At 38.2% G+C, this 23676-nt stretch overlaps 3 gene segments (V, D, J or C); all 3 read left to right on the forward strand.

Annotated features, from left to right (window-relative positions):
* The window catches only part of LOC100439230 (T cell receptor alpha chain constant-like), a 361622-nt gene that overhangs the window by 101871 nt on the left and 236075 nt on the right, over positions 1–23676 (forward strand).
* On the forward strand, positions 135–3378 carry LOC103892321 (T cell receptor alpha variable 39-like). The segment is given in 2 exon segments: positions 135–298; positions 467–3378. Coding segments are annotated over 2 exon segments (408 nt in total).
* LOC134760061 (T cell receptor alpha variable 41-like) lies at positions 11457–17628 on the forward strand. The segment is given in 3 exon segments: positions 11457–11506; positions 16995–17076; positions 17249–17628. Coding segments are annotated over 2 exon segments (372 nt in total).

A 23676-nucleotide genomic window follows, 5' to 3' on the forward strand; every position in this document is an offset into this window, starting at 1 on the left:
GAAGAGGGCACTGTTTCCATTCATAACTTCTGTCCAAACCCACCCCCATTTTTTTTTTTAATTTTTCTTTTTCTTTCTTTTTTTTTTATGAAAGGGAGGGACTGAGTAAATTGCAGGATGTGATTCTAATTGGTTGGCACGTCTTTTGAAATCGTGTTTCTGTAGCGAAAGAAAAACTACTATATTTGGATAGCCCTGACCAACTTTCAAGGCTCCTAAATCTGAGTTTTCAGTGAACTGGACAGAAAAAAAAAAATGAAGAAGCTACTAGCAGTGATTCTGTGGCTTCAACTAGACCGTGAGCTGGGGGTTCATTGAAAAGGGAGCCATGGCAGGAAAGGAATTGTCCATACAATGTTTGGGGGTAGAGACAAGATTCAATGCAACTCATTTGGGTTCCCTTGGGAGGAACAGGATTATTGGGGTAACCAGTGAAGCCTCCTTCTGAAATGTTCTCTTTGGACAGGGTTAAGTGGAGAGCTGAAAGTGGGACAAAACCCTCTGTTCCTGAGCACGCAGGAGGGAAAAAACTATACCATCTACTGCAATTATTCAACCACTTCAGACAGACTGTACTGGTACCGGCAGGATCCTGGGAAAAGTCTGGAATCTCTGTTCGTGTTGCTGTCAAATGGAGCAGTGAAGCAGGAGGGACGATTAATGGCCTCACTTGATACCAAAGCCCGTCTCAGCACCCTCCACATCACAGCTGCCGTGCATGACCTCTCTGCCACCTACTTCTGTGCCGTGGACACACAGTGCTCCCCTGACGCCACCAGTCTGTACCCAAACCTGCAGCTGGTGGGCCCACTCCTGCTGCAGGAACTATGACTGTAAGGCTTCGTTCACTGTCTGTGCATTTCTTTCTGCAAGGAAAATTCTGAAACGGGTGAAAAAAGATGCTGTTTTATTTTCTTAACTGTGGAATATTTTTTAAAAGGAAAATGTATTCAGGCTGAGGGAAGATTCCTAAACATGTATTTCCTGAGAATATGAGGTCTCATTCTTTACTGCCTCACGGTCAGAATTTGTTAGTCTTCCATTATGGAATAATTTTACATGTAGTGCAACTGTCACAAATAATTCCTATGAAATATGGAATCATTATTTGTTTTATATGTGAATGTAATATATGGCATTTACCAATGAAAGAAAGAAAGAATAAATGCTTTATAAAAGAATGTTCTAGGTGAGGTTCCTTACCTAGTGTTTCCTGCTAAAATATTGACTACAGTAGTCAGATAATATCCGTGTGAGCTAAGTACCTGTTTATCTCAATGTGTGGAGAATCTCTGGGAAATGTATCCTTTGGCTGGATTTACTCCAAAACTATCTGAGTGTCCTTGCCAATCAGAAGAATATTATATTTTTTCATATATTATTTACCAGTTTCCTCTTCTCCTCCCTCCACTTTTTTTGTAATTGTTTTGCTACACGGTACAATTTATATTAAACTTTATTTGCCCATTGCAGACTAAATTAGAATGAATTTCACTTTCAGGGAAATTGTCTTATAAGAAATCCCCAATTTGAATGTTATACAAAAATAATTGGAAATAAGTTTTCCTGTCCCACTAATGAGATAAACAAGCCCTAGTCAGTACCTTCAGATATCAATTGCATCACCTTTTCATCCCAAACTTCTAGGAAAATAATAAACTTGATTCAGTCAGGCTTTTAAGTGACCATATTTCAGAAATTACCATTACAATGTAAAAGCTGACCTTAACATTTCAACATTTCTACCCTCCTAAGCAACAGCACCTTTAAAAACATTTTAAAACTAAAAATACTTATTTCTCTAAATTGCCTCTAGAGTCTTTACAAGCGAATCAGCTTCTGCAGCAATTTGTTGGCAGATTACGAAAAGTCAGCCACAGCAGTGTACAGACCAAAAGCTCCTGCTACCACTCAGAGCCTCCAGCAGGGACTATAATAACTTCCGTATTTAGATAAAATAGAATTTGACATGAAAAACTGACTAGTTCCATCATCCTTTGAGTCAAGCAGAGGTTTCACTCTGACAGAGTAGGCTGAAAAAACTTTGACCTTGTATTTATAAATACTCATAACGTATGGTAAATTTCAAGTTTCTTGACCTGTTACCAAAGCACATTTCCTTGTCAATGACTGATTGTCGGGAAATTTTTATTTTGCATTGATGATCTTATGTGTTGCATTGTTACGTAATCAGACAACAGGATGTTACATCAGATTTTCTATAACCTTTCTGGAGCATTTAACAGTATGTCTTCACACACTTATTTCCATACTGAAAACAATTTCACAAGGAAACTGTTCATGACAGGGAAGAAAACATTGCTCAATCCAATCTAATTAACTGAAGGAACAATATTCACTTAAGTCCCCAAATCTCTTCCTTCTTAGAGAGAACTCTTGGATTCTGAAGATGAACTTTTATATCTTCTTCAGATCAAGAATATAAACAAACCCTAAAACAAATGAATAGAACTGAGAATTTCATTAATTTGATCTTTAGAACATAAAAAACTAAGTTCTTTCCACTTCTCCTTCCCAATTTTCCTGACTCCTTCCCAACTTATGAGTATATAGATTTTTTGCTTTCTTTTCCTAGAATCACTTACTGTCACTGAAAATATATCATTAAACCTTATTCTTGAATACAGACATTCAAAATTGAACCAGTTGACTTCAAGGGTGTGATGGTGTAGTAAGAAAATGCTATCGAAGGTGACAATCTCCAACACATTAGAGCATGCTAAGCCAAATATGTTTTCCCCCAGTAGCACCTTTAGGAATGTCTCAGGCGACTCCAAGCTTCCGGCACTTGCTGTTGATGACCAGAGCTTCTACTAACAAGAAGTTCCATAAAATACTTGGATCCATCCTAATCAGATACACCAGTTGCCAAGTCCACTTACCACAGAGATTAGGAAAGGAGACATTTTTCTCAGTTGTGCTATTCATGTCCCAGAAATGGCATTTACGACAAATAATTCTTTGAGTATTTCTTCCACCCGTCTCATGTGTTTTGGTGTGAACTAGTCTCTTTTTTCATTGCTTTTAACACAGCTGGTTATTTTTTCTTTTGATAGTGTGTCTGCTTCAAGGTTTATCTAGAAGTTGTTTCTTAATAACAAAAGAGTTAACATTTTTTATTTTTACTGAATTATGATCAGAGAATGCACCTATATGAGCTGTACTTTTTAAAAACTTTCATTAAGATTTACCTGAAGGCCAAGTACATAACCATAATAATTTTATTGGAGAGCTATGAATTTATATATGTGTGTCTATGTATTCAACTTTTTTGATTATATCATTAAATCTTCCTATGTCCTTGTTTTCATTTTCTAAAATCTGTCACATTCTGAAAAAAACTATTGAAATCTTTCACTTATTTTGTCAAGTTCTTGCAAATTGCTTTCGCTTTATTTGTCTAGCTGCAATTTTTTGATGTATATGGTTTATGACTTATATCTCTTCAGAGAGTCTTTTTAGCATTAATAATGTCCAAGAAATTATCCATCTCTTCTAGATTTTCATCATTATATAAAGTCCTTCATCCTGTGTGGTGCAGCCTGATATTTTTTCCTCAATATCCATTCTGCTGTCTTCCCCTCTTTTATTCTGCCCCAGAATAAAACTGTGCTGCCCAGACCTCCTTACAGCTAAGTGTTGGCATGAACTAAATTCTGGTCAATGAAATCTAAGTGTAAATGTCAGGTGCACCTTCTAGGAATTTATCTAAGACACAGTATGCATGTTCTTCCATCTCTCCCAGCTACCTGGCCTCCCATCCCCTTTCCTGCTGGACTTGTTGATCCTCGGAGACTCAAGTACATCCTTCACTTAGTCTATGCACTATATACCTTCTTCGATGAGGTCCCCGTGGCAGGGACATGGTTCTCAGTTTCCAGCTACTTTCCATGAGCTCCCTCAAGCAAGCAAATATTTTTAGAAGATATTTTTAGAAGACAACATTTTAAAAGACCATAGTGTCCTTTCTACTCTACTGTGTCTGCAATATGTTGCAGTAGAACATTTCACAAAGCTAGATCTTCTCAGAGCTCCAGATGGGAACCAGGCAAAAAGCTCTGTTTGCAGTGGACAGTCAACCTATCTTGTGATTTCTATCATCCGCATTCCTAGCTCAGGGTTTTAGATAGGATTTGTGATTTTTTAAAACTGCCCTGAAAGCTCAGGCTCTGCTCTTGACATATAAATTCTCAAAATGAAAAATTACCAAGTACCTGGCTCTTGCAACTCAAAAAAAATGCCTTATTTCAGGATACTTTTTCCTCCTAAGTCTTTTTAAGTCCATTTTGAATACAAAATCAATAATTTGACCCTTTGATCTCACTGGATCCTTTCACAATCTCCCTTTACTGGACCAATAAGATTCATCCTCAAAATTTATGGCAAGAGATTTACAGGGGAAAAAATGAATTTTAAAGAAGGAAACTATCATATTTGAAACTGTTAGTCCACTCCATTTAGACTCAGAGATTCTAACAATACAATAGTGTGAACACCAGATTTGGTATCAGAAAGAATTCCTGAGTATTCAAACTCTTCTACCGTGAGCTCTATACCCTTAGGCAAGTTTCATAATGTATTTAAGCCTCACTTTTCTCATCAAGAAAATATGGAAAAAATAATAACCACTTTCTAAAGTTTTTATGACATTTAAAATGAGATGGTGTATATGTAAAGTAAACAGCACGCATACCGGATCTTCTAGAACAGTGTTTACTAGAGAAAATTCATAAAGACAAGAGAAAGAGCAGGTGTGTGGTTTCCCTGGGGGCAGCACACATCCTACATTCTGAAATAGCACACAGCAATCTAGCATGGCCAGTGTGAGACCCTAAGAAAGAGAACCCAGTCTTGAGCCATGGAACTTTAAGGCTGCATTACAGGGGGAAGCACCAGGCCTTACTGTAGCATGGGGGCTGGGCTCCAAACTATGTGATTATAGCAAAATCAAAGAAATCTGCAGCCTCCAGTCCTGATCTGCCACTTCATCTCTCTTACGAAATTTATTGCCTCAAGTGCTAGGCTGAGGCTCTATTAGGAGAACCAGTTCCTTCTTTGGAAGGCCACCCTGCAGGGAATCCATTACCCTTACCTCTCAGTATGTGAAATTCACTAGCACAGAGCCTGGCATGTAGTTGGTATAAATGTGGAATGAATGTGTGCAGCCATGGAGGACAACGTCTTCGGTCCCTTTGTAATGCAGAAAGTGTGCTTGTTCTCAAATCAAATAATTAACTTATTCAACAAGTATTTATGGGTATCTACTAGGTACCAGGCTGTCTTCTAGACACTTGAACTACCTTCTTTTAAAAAATGCACGAAGATATCAGATTTTATAGAAAATACATTCTAGTAAGCGTTAACCATATTATTATATGGTTTATGACTTCAGAGAGTCTCTTTAGTGTTAATATATTTTGCATTACAATATATGAGAAGATAAGTCAGACGGGCACGGTGGCTCACGCCTGTCATCCCAGCACTTTGGGAGGCCGAGGCGGGCGGATCACAAGGTCAGGAGATCAAGACCATCATGGCTAACAAGGTGAAACCCCGTCTCTACTAAAAAATATATATATATAAAAAATTAGCCGGGCACGGTGGCGGGCGCCCATAGTCCCAGCTACTCGGGAGGCTGAGGCAGGAGAATGGCGTGAACCCGGGAGGCGGAGCTTGCAGGGAGCCAAGATCACACCACTGCACTCCAGCCTGGGCGACAGAGCGAGACTCTGTCTCAAACAAAAAAAAAAAAGAAGATAAGTCTGTGGAGAAAAGAATCAGAGCAAGTTAGTGGATAGGGAATTCTGGAGGGGGCCACAGAAGGGTGGTTCCCTTGTAATTTTAGGTAAAGTGTCAGAGTAGGCTCACTGGAAGGATAACATTTGAGCAAAACTGAAGAAGATGAGAGAGTGAATCTTGCATATATTTGGAGCAGGTTTTCTAAGCAGAGGAGAGTCCAGTCCTAAATTAGGAAATGCCTAACATGTTCTAGAACTAGGTGGAATGAGAAGCCATAGGAAGGCTTTGAGAAAGGAGTGATATAATCTGACTTCCATGTAAAAGTCTCACTCTGGCTGCCGTGCTGAGAATAGACTGCAGGTTGTCAAGATGAAAGTGGGGAAGATTGTTGTATTAACATCAGAACCAAAGATATCTGGTGTTACTCTGAGCTCAGAGGCTTCTTCCACCAGAAAAGCTCATTCAAGAGCAGCTGTTGTTACTGCTCCTGCTGATGGAAAAGGGGCTAAACACTTATTTGATAGGCTTTCTGTAGATCTGTTGACTGCAGATGACCTGTGAGTTTAGGGGAAAATGACAGGAAGGAGTCTTAATTTCAGACACAAAAAGGTCTGTTGTGAAGGCATCTTCCAGAAGGCAATATTTGTGCTTTCTTCTGTTGTGTAAGACTCCCTACTCAAATTTAGGCAGTTTAAGGACCTTAGAAAATTGTGCTGTGGTGATAAAGGTAATGGAAGTCAGAGCAGAGGGAAAATAAAAATCCACATGCCTCTGTGAAAGCCTATGTAATAAAGATCTCTGCTGCCTCATCGATCTGAACAGGGTTGAATAATCAACAAATGGACAAGAATGCTCAGCCCTTGAGCTACCAGGAGACATAGGCCTTTAGCGGGACTGCCTATATAATTTACAGGACCCAGTACAAAATGAAAATGCAAAACTTCCTAAGAATTTGAAGACTGCAACAGCAGAGCATTAAAGCATGAGTTCTATGAGACTGTACAAGTTTCATACCCAGGAAGCTGGCCCTGATCACTAGTTTGGAATGCCATCACTCAAACAAATTATTCAGATATCGATGTTACAGGCAGGAGCATGGGAAAGACCTTACATTAATTTGATAACAATTCAACCTAGTGGCATACAGAATGAGGGCAAACTAACTGAGTAGTTTGGTGTAGAAAAGAAGCACCTCACCTCCTCAAATTATCTCTGAGATGGCGAGATGCCCTGTTCTTTTGACATCTACATATTTAACATAAACTCTTCACCTAGGACCACAGCAGTGGCAGAGATCCAGATGCTCGGAGAGATCTATTTGCACAGGAAAAAATATGCACAAAGAGGTTAATAGTCAAACCAAATAAGGGGCTGAGTTGTACCGTGAGCTTTTTTACAACTTCAAAGTGGGAAACATTTATTGCCCTTACTCATGGTGCTGTCTAAAGAATAACTTTGTACTCTCCTGAACATTTCAGAGTTCTACCCTCACTAGAGAAACTGTACTGTTATTATTTTATTTTTAAAATATTTTTAGAAATGGGGGTCTCACTGTGTTGTTCAAACTCTTGAGCTCCAGCCATCCTCCTGCCTCAGCCTCCAGGGGAGCTGGGACTCCAGGTACGCACCACCCCACCCGGCCACTGCGTCACTATTAAAAATCATTTAGCATAGCCAGGCCGGGTGTGGTGGCTCACGCCTGTAATCCCAGCACTTTGGGAGGCTGAGGTGGGTGGATCACCTGAGGCCAGGAGTTCAAGACCAGCCTGACCAATATGGTGAAACCCCACCTCTACTAAAAAAAAAAAAAAAAAAAAATTAGCCTGGCATGGTGGCACCCGCCTGAAATTTCAGCTACTCAGGAGGCTAGGGCAGGAGAATCGCTTGAACCCAGGAGGCAGAGGTTGCAGTGAGCCGAGATCATGCCACTGAACTCTAGCCTTGGCGACAGAATGAGACTCCGTCTCAGAAAAAAAAAAAAAAAAAAAATTTAGCATACCCAATCTGGGGCTTTCTACTGAGAGCCTTTGTTGACTTCTCTTCTAAGGCAAAGAGCAGGGATATAAAGAAGTAACACTTCGAAAGATGGATGTTCTAGTTAAATTTCTAGGCTCTGAAATAAAATACTTAATTCACTTATTGACTGATTAATTTATCCAACAAATATTAAACTTGACGACCCTTATAGTGTCTGGAGCCTAATAAATAACTATTGAATAATGTGTGAACAGACAGCCAAGTCCTGTGGACTCAGAGAATAAAGAGACAAATCAGATATTGAATCCTGGCTTCACCACTTTTGAGCAGTGTGACCTGGAGCAATTTGTTTATCCTCTCTGATCATCAATTTCCTCATCTATAAAATGGGAACAATAATATTAACACCTACTTTTCACAATCATGTGGATTAATGTATGCAAAGCCTCTGGTTCATCACTCAGCACTCAGTAAATATTAGCTATCATCATCATCATTACTAATTTCTATTGATTTAACTAGACACAGACAGGGCAGCATGTGTCTCACAAGCCAGAGCTTCCGTCTTCTAACCACTAATTCAAAAAGAATTGTAAGTAATGCTTAGAGTTCACTCCCTAGCCCAAAATAGGATGCCACTGTGTTGTGCTTTGTTTTCTTTCTTCCTCCAGTGCCAAAGCACTTGTGTGTTTTGGCTAATCTAAGATTTAAAAGATTCCTATGTGTAGTCATGCCAAGTACTTGTATATACCTCTAAGGACCTAGTAGGTCTAGTGATCCTGGAGTCTCACATCTGAAAGAGGAACCAGTACTAAAAGACAAACTTCCCAAAATCTAAAGAAGGGAGGTGCAATCAATGGTATGAGTTAGAAGCCTCAATCCTGGGAGAGACAGCCTATGCAAGCCAGGAGAAATCATGGGTTCTCCACAGTCCCCAGAACTGGAGCAGCCATGATCAGTGCCTCCACTTCAATGCTTGTGAGGCTGTTACTCTCTGGTGAGCAAAATGACAGTTTAAAATTTTGGCTGTTTTATAATTTCTCTTATTTCTCATTTTATTACTTAGATTCAATGTCGTTTCCATTCATTCTAATAAGAACCTTGGCTTTCCAGGAAGAACCACTAGAGACTCAGTGACTTAGACACAGGGCCATGGGACCCTTTCTCCAGGGGCACACCTGACGTTGAACTGTACATACAAAATGGGTAGGTACCTTCCTCTTGTGGTATGTCCAATATCCCAAAGAGGTATCAAAATGCCTTGTCTCTGAGGCATCATGATAAATGAAAAGGAAGATTACAAAGGTTTCAGGCCCATTAAGTTAAGATTAAAACCTCTTTCCACTTGCAGAAAACCTCTATCCGAGCACTAGGCACAACTGTGTACTTTTATGTTCCTAATGACACAGTAGGAGAGACTAACAGAGGAGTTGAGTGCAAATTGCAAGGGGCGTGAGAGGGGCTGGGTGTGAGCACTTTCTTTTTTCTATCCAGACAGGGCCCTGGAGTGCAGGAGTGTATGTGGGAAGTTAGACAGGCTTCTTGATTTGCTATCCCAGGTTAAGAAGCACATGAGACTGCATCTTAGAAATGGGGAAAGGAAAGATTCGTCAAAACATTGCCCATATCTGTCTTCTAATTATAGCTCACTGATCAAAACTACAAGCCTAGTAATGTAATGAAGGAAAGTTCTTTGACATCAGTTATTTAAAATATGTACAATGTGATTTTCTGAAATACCTTTGTATTTAAAATGCAATTTAAATTACCCTTAAAATTAAAATAAATCAATAACTGTTTTAGTCCATTTTGTGCTGCTATAATAGAATACCTGAGAATGTGTAATTTATGAAGAACAGAGACTTATTTCTTACAGTTTTGGAAGATGGGAAATCCAAGGTCCAGGGGCCTGCATCTGGGGAGGGCCTTCTTGCTGCACCATACTATGGCCAAAGGCAGAGGGCAAAAGAGTGCACGCAAAAGGGAGAAACGGGTAAAGTGCCAAACTCATTCTTTTATCAGGAACCCACTCCCAAGATATCTAACCCACTCCCATGATAATGTCATTAATCTATTCATGAGGACAGAGCCCTCATGACCTTTTAAAGTTCCCACCTCTCAACACTGTTGCATTGGGGATTAAATTTCCAACATATGAACTTTGGGGGACACATTCAAACCATAACAATAATAAAACATTAATATTCCTGGGGAAAATGAGCAATTCACAAAAAGTAGTACAAATGGCCACTTTATAAAGAGGTATACAAATTCTTTAGTCATCAGAGAAACATTAAAAAAAGTGATTCATTTTTTCCAGCTATCAAAATAGTGAAGGTTACTAAGACACACACACACACACACATCACGGAATTTTTTTTTCTGTTACTCCAAGAACCTCCTATGGCACCATGAGTCTTGAGCCATTTACTATGTAACCAGAAATAAAGACTGCAAATACTCAACTGTAAGCCAAGCCACTTCTAGTCTAAGTGCAAGGTTGCATATTTGAAGAGAAATATTTCCATTTCTGAGAAACCAGATAAAATTATGCCAGGACTGAGGAACAAAAAAGAAAAAAAAAAGCAGTCAGAAAAAAAAAGCAGTCCAAAAAAAAAAAAAAGAACAAAGTTAAGTAGACTTTGCAAAATGACTTCAATTGAATTGCACCATCATTATCAAATAAATCTTCAAGTCCAGATAAAAAAGGAATAAGTGTACCCTCAGCACTACCCTTTTCTAGAAGAGAGAACCAAAAATATCTTGATTCACTACCATTTTCAGTAAAGAATTTTGCAAATGTGAAAAATGGTAATAACAGGAGCAATCAAACAATAGACAGTCCTGAGAGGTTACTGCTCTTTTACTGTAATGCTAAACTTTGAAATGTGAATGCTAAGTCTTTGTTAATACAATTATAATAATAATTACATTTTAGATAGAATTTCATATTTATTCTTGTATTTTTGAAGTTAATTCTATTTTTTGATATTCAGATTCAGCTTTAGCTTCGCCCAGATATTGACTTTAACATCTCACCATTCGGCATTTGGTCACAATGTGTGTTCAGTGGACCATGTTATAAGGAAATAATTAGATGTATGAAGAGGGTTTATGTAAACATAGATTTATCACAATATTGTTCTTAAAAACTGAAAATATTGAAACAACTGTCTAAAATACTGACATGTTGTGATGTGTAAGTTCTAGTGGAGATTATTCTCCCTTAGAATAAGTGTTGTAGAGATAACAGACTTAGTGTGGTGAGTCCCCTTTGCACAAAAAGACCACCTCACACCCAACATGACTCTTAAGAATGAGGACAGTAGTGAGGACACACAGCAGAACATTGAGAGGCAGATGACGTCTTATAACCTGTTCATTAACTTGCCACGTGGGGGTGCTATTCACCAATGAAATCATAATTTATGCATGAATTCTGAGTAGAACTGTGAACCCTCACTTCAACAGTGATGCCCTCTGCTAGGCCAGAGACACTAACAATGAACTCCTCTCTGGACTGTCTAATTCTGATCTTAATGTTTGGTAAGTACGTTTTATGAAAATTTTTTGTATTATTTCAAAATAATAAAAACCTTCTCCAAAAGATACAACTCTGGCCAAACCCATAAAATCAGTACATTTTTCCCCCTACAGGAGGAACCAGCAGCAATTCAGTCAAGCAGACAGGCCAAATTACCGTCTCGGAGGGAGCATCTGTGACTATGAACTGCACGTACACATCCGCGGGGTACCCTACCCTTTTCTGGTATGTCCAATACCCCAGCAAACCTCTGCAGCTTCTTCAGAGAGAGACAATGGAAAACAGCAAAAACTTTGGAGGCAGAAATATTAAAGACAAAAACTCCCCCATTGTGAAATACTCAGTCCAGGTATCAGACTCAGCCGTGTACTACTGTCTTCTGGGAGACACTGTGCTAAAAGCACAGCAGGAGCTATACAAAAACCTCAAAGGCCCAGAGGAAATATGTAGTGAGGCTGGAAAACCCAGGTTGTAGAGCCTTGTTCTCTCTTTCACAGACAGTCCTGTTAAGACATTATTAGAAGATAAGGAAAATCAAAATCAAATATAACTGCCTCTAATTCCAGGGGCACAGGGTTTCTTTGACAGAAAATGGGGTCAGGGAAGAGGGTCTCAGATAATATCCCTGTTCTCATTTAGGTGAGTTCTCTCTTGTCCTTCAGGCTTTCTTGCATGATGTGTAGGAATTAGAATATGATGACTGGGATGTCAGTCCTGGCTCTACTACTTATTAGCTATGCAAATTTGGCCAAGTTAATTGATGTCTCAGAGCTTTAGTTTTTTTCTCTTGTGAAGTAGAAATAAAAATAATCACACAAATTTAACATGGAGATAAAGTGGATAAAAGGTAAGTTAGAAGGGACAGATTAGTACTCAAAGCATTACTGGAACTTGCAAGTCCCACCATAGCAGTTCTGCTCTCTCACGGCAATCTGTCTGCCTAGTGCTGACCATCCTAACAGGGCTTGGCACGCCCACTGCTTTGTCACACCACACCACACCCCACGCCCAGCCCCAGGCCATTATGATCAACATATCGTCTTTTTTTTCACAGGCTCATACTCACACCACACACAAAAATTAACTCAAAGTGGGTCATAGACCTAAATGTAAAAACTAACATTGTAAAACTCTTAGAAGAAAACAGAGGAGTAAATTTTCATGATCTTGAGTTAAGCAGTGATTTCTTAGATGTGACACCAAAAACACAAGCAATAAAATGGAACATTGATAAGTTGGACTTCAACAAAATTAAACTTGTTTATGCTTCAAAGGACACCATCAAGAAAATGAAATGATAACCGACAGAATGGGAGAAAACATTTGCAAATCATATGTACTATGTACCCGATGATAAGGGACTTGTATTTAGAATATATAAGGAACTTTTACAACTCAATAGTAAAAAGAAATATAAACAAGCAGTAAGCAAAATATTTAAATAGACATTTCTTCAACAAAGATACAAGAATGTCTAATACACATGTGAAAAGGTACTCATTATTAGTCATGAGACAAATGCAAATCAAAATCACAAGATACCACTTTGCACTGAGTAAAAGGCTATGACTTTTTAAAAAGGACAATAACGAGTCTTATCAAGGATGCGAGAAATTAGAACCCTCATACATTGTTGGTGGGGACGTAAAATGATGGTATCACTTTGGCAAACAGTTTGGCAGCACCTCAAAACGTGAAACATAGAATTACCATATGACCCAGCAATTCCAGCCCTATGTATCTACTCACAATACATATGTCCACACAAAAACCTGTGCATGAATGTTCATAACAGCATTGTTTACGGTAGTCAAAAGTGTAAGTAATCCAAATGGATAAACCAGGTGTGGTATCTCTATACGATGGAATATTATTCAGCCATAAAAAGGAATAAAGTACTGACACCTACTACAACATGATGAACCTTGAAAACATTATGCTAAGTGGAAAAATCCAGATACAAAATGCCCATATTGTATATTTCATTTATATGAAATTCCCAGAATAGGCAAATCCAAAGTCAGAAAGCAGGTAGGTGGCTGCCAGAAGCTGGAAGAAGTGGGGAGTGGGGAGGGACTACTTAATATATGCGTGGGGTATATATATATTTATGTATACTTATATAAATATATATAAAAAATATATATACTTATATAAATATATATAAGGGACTACTTAATATATATTTCTTTTGGGGAAAATATTCTGAACTAGAGAGTGGTGATGGTTGCACAACATTGTGAATATACTAAAAGCTACCATATTATATACTCTAAAGTGATTAAAAGTATGAATTTTATGTTGTGTGACTTTTACCTCAATAAAAAAGAAGACAACCAAAAAATCTAAATGTGATTCTTAATGGGACAAGAAGCTCTAAAAAAATTAAATTCTTACTACTCCATTGCAAACAGTTCCTAAGTATATGAAATATGGAGCCATCTGATAAAACCTATAGCAGTACGGGAAGGTATACTAACTCAGCTTTTAACTAAAAATTATAAAAATGTTGACTGACAAAAAGGCAAAGGAGAATAGCAAAGATAGCATGAGCCTTTAAGGAAATCGTTAAAAAGTGGAAACTTTTTAATGAATACAGTTAAAGCTTAAAGAAAATGTGAAGTGGAACATAAAAAACATTTTAGAACAGTTTGGAGAAATGAAGAGGGTGGGGTGGGGAGGAAGGTTAATTTACATATCGAGGAAAATAGAATAATTTTGGCAGAGAATAAAGAAGAGGTAGAGCACTTCAGCTACTGATTTCATCCTCTATTCTTCATCAAATACAATAATTTTGGGCCGGGCACAGTGGCTCATGCCCGTAATCCCAGCACTTTGGGAGGCTGAGGCAGGCAGATCACCTGAGGTCAGGAGTTCGAGACCAGCCGGGCCAATAAGGCCAAAACCCATCTCTACTAAAAATACACAAATTAGCTGGGGGTGGCAGTGGGCACCTGTAATCCCAGCTACTCTGGAGGCTGAGGCAAGAGAATTGCTTGAACCTGGGAGGTGGAGGTTGCAGTGAGCCAAGATCACGCCATTGTACTCCAGCCTGCGCAACAAGAGCAAAACTCCATCTCAAAAAAAAAAAAAAAATTGAGTAATTTTCAAACTGGAAATGAAGAAATGAAAAATGATGACAGATAAAGAGATACTAAGAGAGGACTTAGATGCTTTCAAAATGATCAAGTCTTCTGGGTCATTTAAACGAATCCCCAACATACAAAAAGAGTTTGCAGGCACGGTCGGCAAGGCATTGGGCGAACTTTTTGAAAACCTATTGGGAATGAAGGAAATCCCCAACTCATAACACAGAAATAGTGGATTGATACCCAGCAAAATTCTAGAACAGATTATTAACAGATAACGGTGTGGGCTCTTAGAAAATAATGCAGTGATCAGTACTAAGCCAGAAAGAGCTCACTAAAGACATTTTTAAAACAAGTCCTAAATTCAAAGGACTTCCATGGACTTCAAACATGTCAAATATTTGCAAGACATTTAATAATTTGTTTTTCACTATATCAATGGAAAAAAATATATATTATCATTTATTGAGTGTTGTGTTTATCACAGGCCCTGTTGTACTACATATGTAAGAAGAACTGACATGTATTTATCAAGGGCTTAATGTGCATGAAGTGTTCTTCTAAGTGCTTTGCATACATTAATTCACTTAATCTTCACTACAACCTCATGAAGTAGCTGCAATCCTTATTAAAGATAAGGAAACTATTTTTAATACAGAAGAATTAACTAACTTGCCCAAGAACACAGAGTTAGTAAGGGAAGACCTGGCATACAAATAGTTTGACAAGCCCAAAGCCTGCATTCTTAAATTCTATACTTTGTTAACTCCCAATGTTATCTGTAATCCCCACCACAAAACTACAAGTTTGGTATTATTACACCCATTTTATGAATAAGGAGACTGAGGATTGGAGTATTGAATAGAAAAATCCAGTAGAAGAATCTAGTAAGTAGTAAGACTAAGGCTCAAACCTAAGTTCATTTGGATGTAGACTGTATCCTCTATTCACTTTGTCATTCTGCATAATGCTAGACTTGGTGAATCCTCAGTTGAAAGAACGGCCATATATAAATATACAATTTAGAAAAATGTCCCTATTTGTTACACCTCATGATTTTATCCTTCACTCTGACCTGTTCACATTGATATTATGTAAATTCACACAAGTTTTGCCCATTAAATGTACAAATAGCAAATTTTGAGATTGGTATATGATGATGATGTCCTAATGATGTCCAGCTAATATGTTTATTTACAGCATAAATTAAAGATTGAAAATCATCTGAACAAACTGGAAAGATAGACTGAAACTGCCAAAATAGAATTTAGTGGAGATAACTGTATATTTATACAGTAGTTTTATAAAAATGAGTTGTAATGTCCGGAAGAAGGAATCCTGAATTTTTAGTATTTGTTGTGTAACGCACTCAAAGTAATTAAGGAAAAGATTTTCTGAAAGGATATTAGAAAGTCTCATAAAATCAAGTTGTGAAAAATACAGCTAGGACTCACAGAAAGAAGAAAATCACCAATTGGCTATGCTTTCTGAATCTACTTTTCTCTGGATGTATAATCTGTTCTCCTCCTGGTAAACCAGATTCCACTGTAAGCCTGTCATATTCTACTCCACAATAACTTCAGTTTGAACATACCCAGCTCTGTTTACTAAGAGATGAATCTGGTTTGAATCCCACAGGGCTTTAAAGCTCTAGTTACACTAACTGCTGTTTCTGTACCTCTAGTTCAAATTAATGAGCATAGTATCTACCCAGATCCAATAAGCTATTGCCAGAAAAAGGAGGTTATTTGGTACAAGCTTGACCTCTATGTCATCTCTTTAGAAAGGAATCCCAAAAGTGGAAAAGGACTACAAGCTCAAAATAATTCACCAATGTGATAAAACAACTGAAACTATCATAGATAACAATAAAAAGACTGGAAACCAGATGAGTACAGCAACACTCTGACAGGGCAACAATATTTGAATCACATTTGAAGAGACATGAACAAACTGTAGCAAGTCTAAAAATAAGAAAGATAAAACTAATAAAGTAGTCTGAAATAATACCATGTGCAGAAAGAAACAAGGACGTCACATAAAGAAACCAGAGATATTTATAAGGACACCTTTACAAAAAAGAACAGATCTGGCCTTGAGTTTTCAAAAGATATAATGTGAAATGCAGCTACTCTACTTGATCTATCATGGCTGGCTGAAGTCAAAAAATCATCAGGCATCTGTTCTCCCACATTACCCTCACCTTACTTCTAGGACTCCTAGTAGGAGGATGCTAAGTTTGGTTCTCTATCTGTATTGTGGGTGAGAGGTGCTGTTTGTTTGTTTGTTTATTTGTTTGTTTTAGAGACAGGGTCTTGCTCTGTTGCCCAGGCTAGAGCGGAGTAACATGATCATATCTCACTGTATCCTCAAACTCCTGGGCTCAAGTATTTGACCTGCATAATAAATGTGTACGCCTCATGCCACTAGGTGGAAATGTGGGTGTTACATTGAAAAGATCACAGATGGTTCAGTTTGCAGGTAAAACTGTAAATGTTCTTAAGTGTGCATTTCTGCTGCTTCTGATGGGCTGAGAATCCCCTTTGATTTCTAAAGTAAATGTAGAGACGTTTTAAAAATAAAGGACTCCTTTGTCCAACGTATATTCCGAAATCCTCCAACAGAGACCTGTGTGAGCTTCTCCTGCAGTAATAATGGTGAAGATCCGGCAATTTTTGTTGGCTATTTCGTGGCTTCAGCTAAGCTGTAAGTTGGGGAGTTTCAGGACATGAGATATTTTTCAAAATTCTGGGGAGGGGAGAGAAGGGACTCCAAGTGGCTAATCTGGAGTGCCCTCCTGAAAATGTGTAAAGAAATAATGTGTATAAATGTTGCAATAATTATAATATTCTGTATCTGATGATGTCTTTGAGAACAGGTGTAAGTGCCGCCAAAAATGAAGTGGAGCAGAGTCCTCAGGACCTGACTGCCCAGGAAGGAGAATTGATCACAATCAACTGCAGTTACTCGGTAGGAACAAACGCCTTACACTGGCTGCAACAGCATCCAGGAGGAGGCATTGTTTCCTTGTTTATGCTGAGCTCAGGGAAGAAGAAGAATGGAAGATTAATTGCCACAATAAACATACAGGAAAAGCACAGCTCCCTGCACATCACAGCCTCCCAGCCCAGAGACTCTGCCATCTACATCTGTGCTGTGAGACACAGTGCTCCCCAGGCACCTGGAGCCCGTACCTAAACTCTAAATTTGAGGCATCATTTCTTACTCCTGTCTTTCAGACTTGTCTGTCTCTATCCTTGGTCAGATGATGTAAAATATTTAAGTTTTTAAAATACAATATTTTCCCCTTCCAGACCATCTCTCTTCTCTACAACATCATCACCAAGTATGTTAACCAGACAATATGTGATTTTTACCTTGGAAGTAAAATATACGGGGTATAAAAATCCCGATTCCGCTACTTATTAACTGGATGATCTTGACCAAGTTACTTAACTTCTCTGTGCTTCAGTTTTCCCTCAGCTATAAAAAGGAACCAGTGTTAACCATAGTACCTAACCCCAATTGTGGGGATTATATGAGGTAATATACACAAAGGGCTTGACACATTTCTTGGCACATAGTGTTACATAAGGGGTATCAATTATTAGTATTAGTTGTAGATGCACCATGAGTTTGCTAATACTCACTATGGTTTAATACCACAGATCATTGAAGAAGTACGTGGAATATAAATAATAAGCACCTTATAATAATTTTAGTTTTTAGATTCTTTCCTAATGATGTCCAGCAATTGGCCTTTTTACTAGTGTTAAGAAAAACAGAGAGTAGCTGTAGAAAACATAATAGAAAGATGACTCTATGGTTTGGTTTGTGGTGTGGAAATGAAAGACTGGTAAGAGATGTTTCTGAGGAAGCTCAGCTGCTTCTTTGGAAAAAAGAACAGGTTCTAAGTTTTCATGTGGAGATCTCTAATGGAAACTTGCATTTGTGGAAATTCATGAAGCAAAATATCAAACCCAGTGTATCTAAATCAATGGTTCTTTATATCCTCCAAGGATTCTTTACATTATTATTCCCAATCCCAGTGGAATTCTTATATCAAAACAAGTTTTATGATTATAATTGTTCTTATTACTCAACAACATCAATCATATATATTAAATTATAGCTACATTCTTTTTTAAAATCAAAGGTTTTTTAAATCAAAATACTACCTGCACATATCTAAAAAGCCAGTAGTATTATAAAGGTCTGTTCCTTCCTTATCCCATCAAGAAAACAGAAATACCACGCTCTACCCCCACCTTACAATTCAAATCCATTGTAGCAATTTCTAATTAATATGTATATACTCTTGATTTATCGTTATTAAGCATGATCTATTGACTGCCTTCTATGGCAGCATGCCACTACTCTCACCTTCTCAACATAGTTATATATATCATAAGCTGGGGTTAAATAGACAGTCAGTGCATATATGATTATGACCACATGAATGTTGCCACTGTACAACCAAAATGACAACTATGAGTATATTTCCTTTCTGGTACAATGTACTTTCTTAGTGAATAATTACATTTTTTTTCATTTATTCTATGTCAGTGTGCTATTTTTTCTAAGTTCTTCAACACAGTCTTAAAAATATTTATTAATAATTTCTCTCAAATGCTTCAAGCACCTTAATTTCTTTTTTTTCCCTCAAGATTCCGTTTCCCTTGACCTCCGTTGTTTCCTTATATGAACTGATTGCTCTATAAGCATAAATGTGATTCTAGACATTTTAGCACCACTCTCCCAAGTTGGCATTCTTGCATTTTGGATCTCATATCTTCATTTCCCAAAGACAAATACTAGAGAGAAAAAAGGGAGAGGAAGAAGAAGGAGAAAGAGAAAGGAGAAAGAAACACTCTTGGGCTCACTTTTGAACAATGAGAGAAACAATTGAATAAATGGTTCCAGCCCGCCCCCATGCCCTGCAGGAGGAAAAGTCTGAGGCATATTTCAAAAGACTCTTCAGAAGGTCATGTCAGGATCAGGCACCAGTCATGCACATGGTGGCCAGCTCCATTATGCACCGTTGCATTGGCTTTCTCCACTATCCAAATTTGCTCCCTTGATCCCTTACTCCTGTTCCATGAGATCACTTCCCAAAAATGCCCTGCATGAAAACATTTATCTCAGTCTCAGCTTTTAAGGGAATATAAGCTAAGACATGCCTTTTCTCCCTATGAATAGAGAGGACACAGAACCAGAAGACACAACCCTGCCCGTCTGCTCTCAGTAGTGCCTTATCCCCTTCAAAAGCCCTAGATACTGGCCTATGTAGCTGTCCCAGTGACTACTGACCACAGCTTCTCTATCGGTAATACATGTTCCTGGCTTCCTGTTTTTAAGAAGTACTGGACACACCTGTGTCACTTTCCTGAAAGAAAGAGTGCTGAGATTGGAGGGTCCAAGTGGAATTCCAGGGTGAGACAGAGAGAAGATACAGGAGATGCTGGCCCTAACAGACAGGGAAAACAAAACAAAACAAAAAACTGTTCTTATGAAATAAAATAAAAAGTCGTCTTCATCTGAGAGTCCACTGGTCTTTCCTGAAAGCCAAGTCATTTTTCCATCTAATAAATGCACAAGTAAAAATCAAGAAAACATAAACATGGATAAAAGTTTCCTCATAGAGTTGACAAGATTATTCACAGAGACAGACTTCTTGGTCTCAATTTTCTCAGCATCCTCAGAGTTTACTGTGTGGACACCGTGATCACAGAAAGAATCTCAGGTGCCAAAGCTAGCAATTCAAGTTGTTTCTGGTGGAAGTCAATGCCCTCCTGTAGTCAAATGAATGAACTAGTAGAAACCACTGCCTTGGTCAGTTTCCCCTCTCCTGTATCTGGCCTTCAGCACCTCAGTAGGTGCTTAGAGAGCACTTACCAGGCACCAGCTCCCAGCTGATATGGGAACCATTGGAACGCTCTCCAGAGAAACTCAGTCTGGCCCAGTGTTTCTGACTTCAAGCCTCATTTCCATGAATCAGGTAGCTGATGAAATTGATAGACTGCAAACTCCATGAGGGCAGGAACCATGCCTTGGTCATTACAGTGTCCCTAGTACTTAACATAGTGCCTGGAGCCAGGAGCGTTCTCAATGATCTACGCTGCTTTGTCATCTGCTCTGATAATGAGAGTTTCTTGATGTCAAGGGCTGTGTTTTCTTCATTTTTGTATCCACAAAGGGATTAGTACTGTATTTAACAATAGTAGAAACTGAAGAAAAAAATTGTGTGGAATCACATTTCCTCTTTTTCATCAGAAGTGACTTAGTCTTGCTGACTTTCTTTCTATGCCCTTGTGTGTTGCCTCTTTGCTTACTTGATTTTTTTGCCTCACTGAGAATGTAAGGTCTGTGAGGACATCGGCTTGTGTTTCTTCATCCCTGATATTTCTTTTGCAACCAGCCCAATTCTGATATCTAGAAGGAGGTCAAGAAGTGGTTTTTGGAAGAATAAGTGAATATAATAGTTATTTCAGACTTGTGTTAAAAGGCCTCTTTGCACAATTTAGTAGAAAAAGCACTACAGTCTTAGTCCCAGTTTTGCAGTGTAACTCTGAAGTCACATCCCCACTTTCAGCTTCAGTTTATAACCTGGAAAATTAGGATAATAATACACACTCTACCTTTATCAAAAGAAATCATGATCTAATCTGAATTAGATCGTGAAAATGAATACCTTTTAAAAAGTGAAAAATTTTAAACAAACAAAAATTAATATTATTATCAAGGAATTTTATATATATATATATATATATGGAATTAAATGGACAAGAAATACTATCCTAATATACTCCAAGACAACAGTTTTCACTCCCATACTTATCCACACTGCTATGCAATTCAGTCAGCGCCAAATCACTACCCACACACCTGGTTGTCCTTATTATTGTGGCTTTGCAACCTTCCCATCACTCAGCTTATCCAAATATTCTCCTGTATCTAAAACCAGTTTTTAGAATCTCCAAAGAGCTTGCTTTCCAACATCCCCCAGAAACATGCATTTCTCACCTTACTGAGCCAAACTATTCCCCAGTGTTCATCGTCTCTCCAAGAAAAGTTTTTATTCATTTGGTCGTTGGTCAACATTTTTCTCAGCTATTTCTCAAAATGTATGTTCTATTCTACTACTTTCTTAAACTAATGCTATTTTCACCCCTGGCCAAACTTTGTATTTGAATTTGAATCTTATTTGAATTTTACATTCTAATTTGGCAATATCTTTGTAATCAGAAATACCAGTGATAGTACTCACCATTCAGTGTACGAAGTATATAAAATAGACATGCTGCATATCTATTAAGTGATGAAAATTTTCTAGGTGATTTTATTATAAAATTAAACATTTTTAGAAGAAAATGTTTCTTTAGTAGATTGAGAAGAAAATATTCCAGGGAATGACCAACCCAGTGATATCATGTTACTGTATATATAAATTTTCATACTTGATTACAACTATAATCAACTACAATGTGAACATTTCTTTTGAAGTGCTAATAAGTATGAAATATTCTCTTCAACCTCAGATTAAATATTCACCCTCAGTCCCCCTCATTTCCCCTGAAATACAATGACATTAAATTGCCTGATCTTTGCATTTTCTGATTTATTTTATTTTTATTTATTTTCCTTTGAGGTGGGCTGGGTACTTGCAATGGCTAATAGTGCAGAGCTGCAATTCTAGGCACTATCAGCAGGTGTTTAAACACATTATGTGGATTATTTAAAAACTTAATTTAAGGTATATGATAATATAGTACTGCTTTGTATTTTTACAAACTCATATTTTAAAGCTCCATTCTTAGCTCAGAGCTCAGCCATTAAAGTTCAATAATGTAAGACAGCAAGAATGCTAAAGCTTGATACTAAACCTATTCAGTAATATGGAACAGAATTTGAGATCAGGAAAGAGGTGGTCCCACAACTGGGAATTAAAATCAAAATAGATTTGAGCAGATAAAGCTGCATGTCCAAAGGAAGTTGATGGGAAAACTTGAATCTGCCAGGAATTTTCTGCTAGATTTACCGCAGATCCTGCCAGATTCAAGCCAAGCATAGAAAAATCAGCAGAAAACCTCCTTCATCACTGCCTGTGAAAGAATGTTGAGTCCAAGAGACGAGTAGAGAAAGACCCCTATAGATTAGGACCCATTAATATACACTGACTTGGCAAACCAAGACCTAGAGGCAAGCACAGACCACAGGACCACCAGATGATTTACTCCCTTGGATTCTACTGGTGGCAAAAGCTGCTCCCAGGGTCCACTTCCCTGTACAGAAAACTACTCCATAAGAACTGAAAATTATATGGCAATACACATCAAAGAGTCCTTGCACTCTGACCCTGTAATTTCACTTCTAGAAATTTCTTCTTTCTTAAAAAACAATCAAGTATGTACAAAGATTCCTTTTTTAAATGTTGGTGAGAGCTTTATTTAAATGAGTGGAGAAGGAAAAGAAATCCCAATGTCTAACAAAGGAGTTGATTTAAAAACTGGGGGCACATTTGTCTAATGGATATAACCAATAAAAATCATTTTATCTAAACTTGTGCTTCCAGCCACGCTGAAATAACAGGGACCAGATTTACCCTTCCACTTGAAACAACAGCAACTGAGAAGGCTCCAGACAAATGACATAAATCAACAATTTCCAAAACACGGTACACCAAGCAATAAATGACCATGATCCTGAGAGATGGGAAACAAATGAGGCGAGCCCTAACATTGCAATAGCTTATTGCCTTGAGAGAGTTTCTAGGCCACAGCACAAAGAGGGGAAACTGAGGCAGAACCTGGTAGGCTCCCTGAGTTGAGGCAACAGAGCTGAGACAGAGAAGACTAAGGCAGCTAAAGTTCATAAGACAGAATACGCGAGAGGAGAGAGGGGCACAGAGAGGACCTAGAGATCTGCCGAGGGTGCCCTCAAGTATTCAGCAGAACACTCATCTGCGCACGCGTGTGGAATCTACCCGAGGGCGGGTGGCGGCAGCAGGGAATAACCATCCAAAAAGATTAAAGGAAAGAGGACCTCTTCAAGTATGTCTAGAATTCAGAAAAGAGTTTATTGCTTAGCCATATATTTCTTAATTCTTTAATTAATGTTTCATACATTTCATTTTCTCTGGCTCTAGTCACTTATCATTGTTGTCCATTTTCAAACAAAGAATCATTTCACATATTGAGGAAACAATATATGAATAGCCTGTCTGGCTTAGGTAAAGAGTAAAGGCAGGAGACCAGGTGTGGTGGCTCACGTCTGTAATTCTGGTACTTTAGGAGGCAGAGGCGGGCA

This window comes from Pongo abelii, chromosome 15 (assembly GCF_028885655.2).
Source record: "Pongo abelii isolate AG06213 chromosome 15, NHGRI_mPonAbe1-v2.0_pri, whole genome shotgun sequence".
In the NCBI taxonomy this organism is placed as follows: Eukaryota; Metazoa; Chordata; class Mammalia; order Primates; family Hominidae; genus Pongo; species Pongo abelii.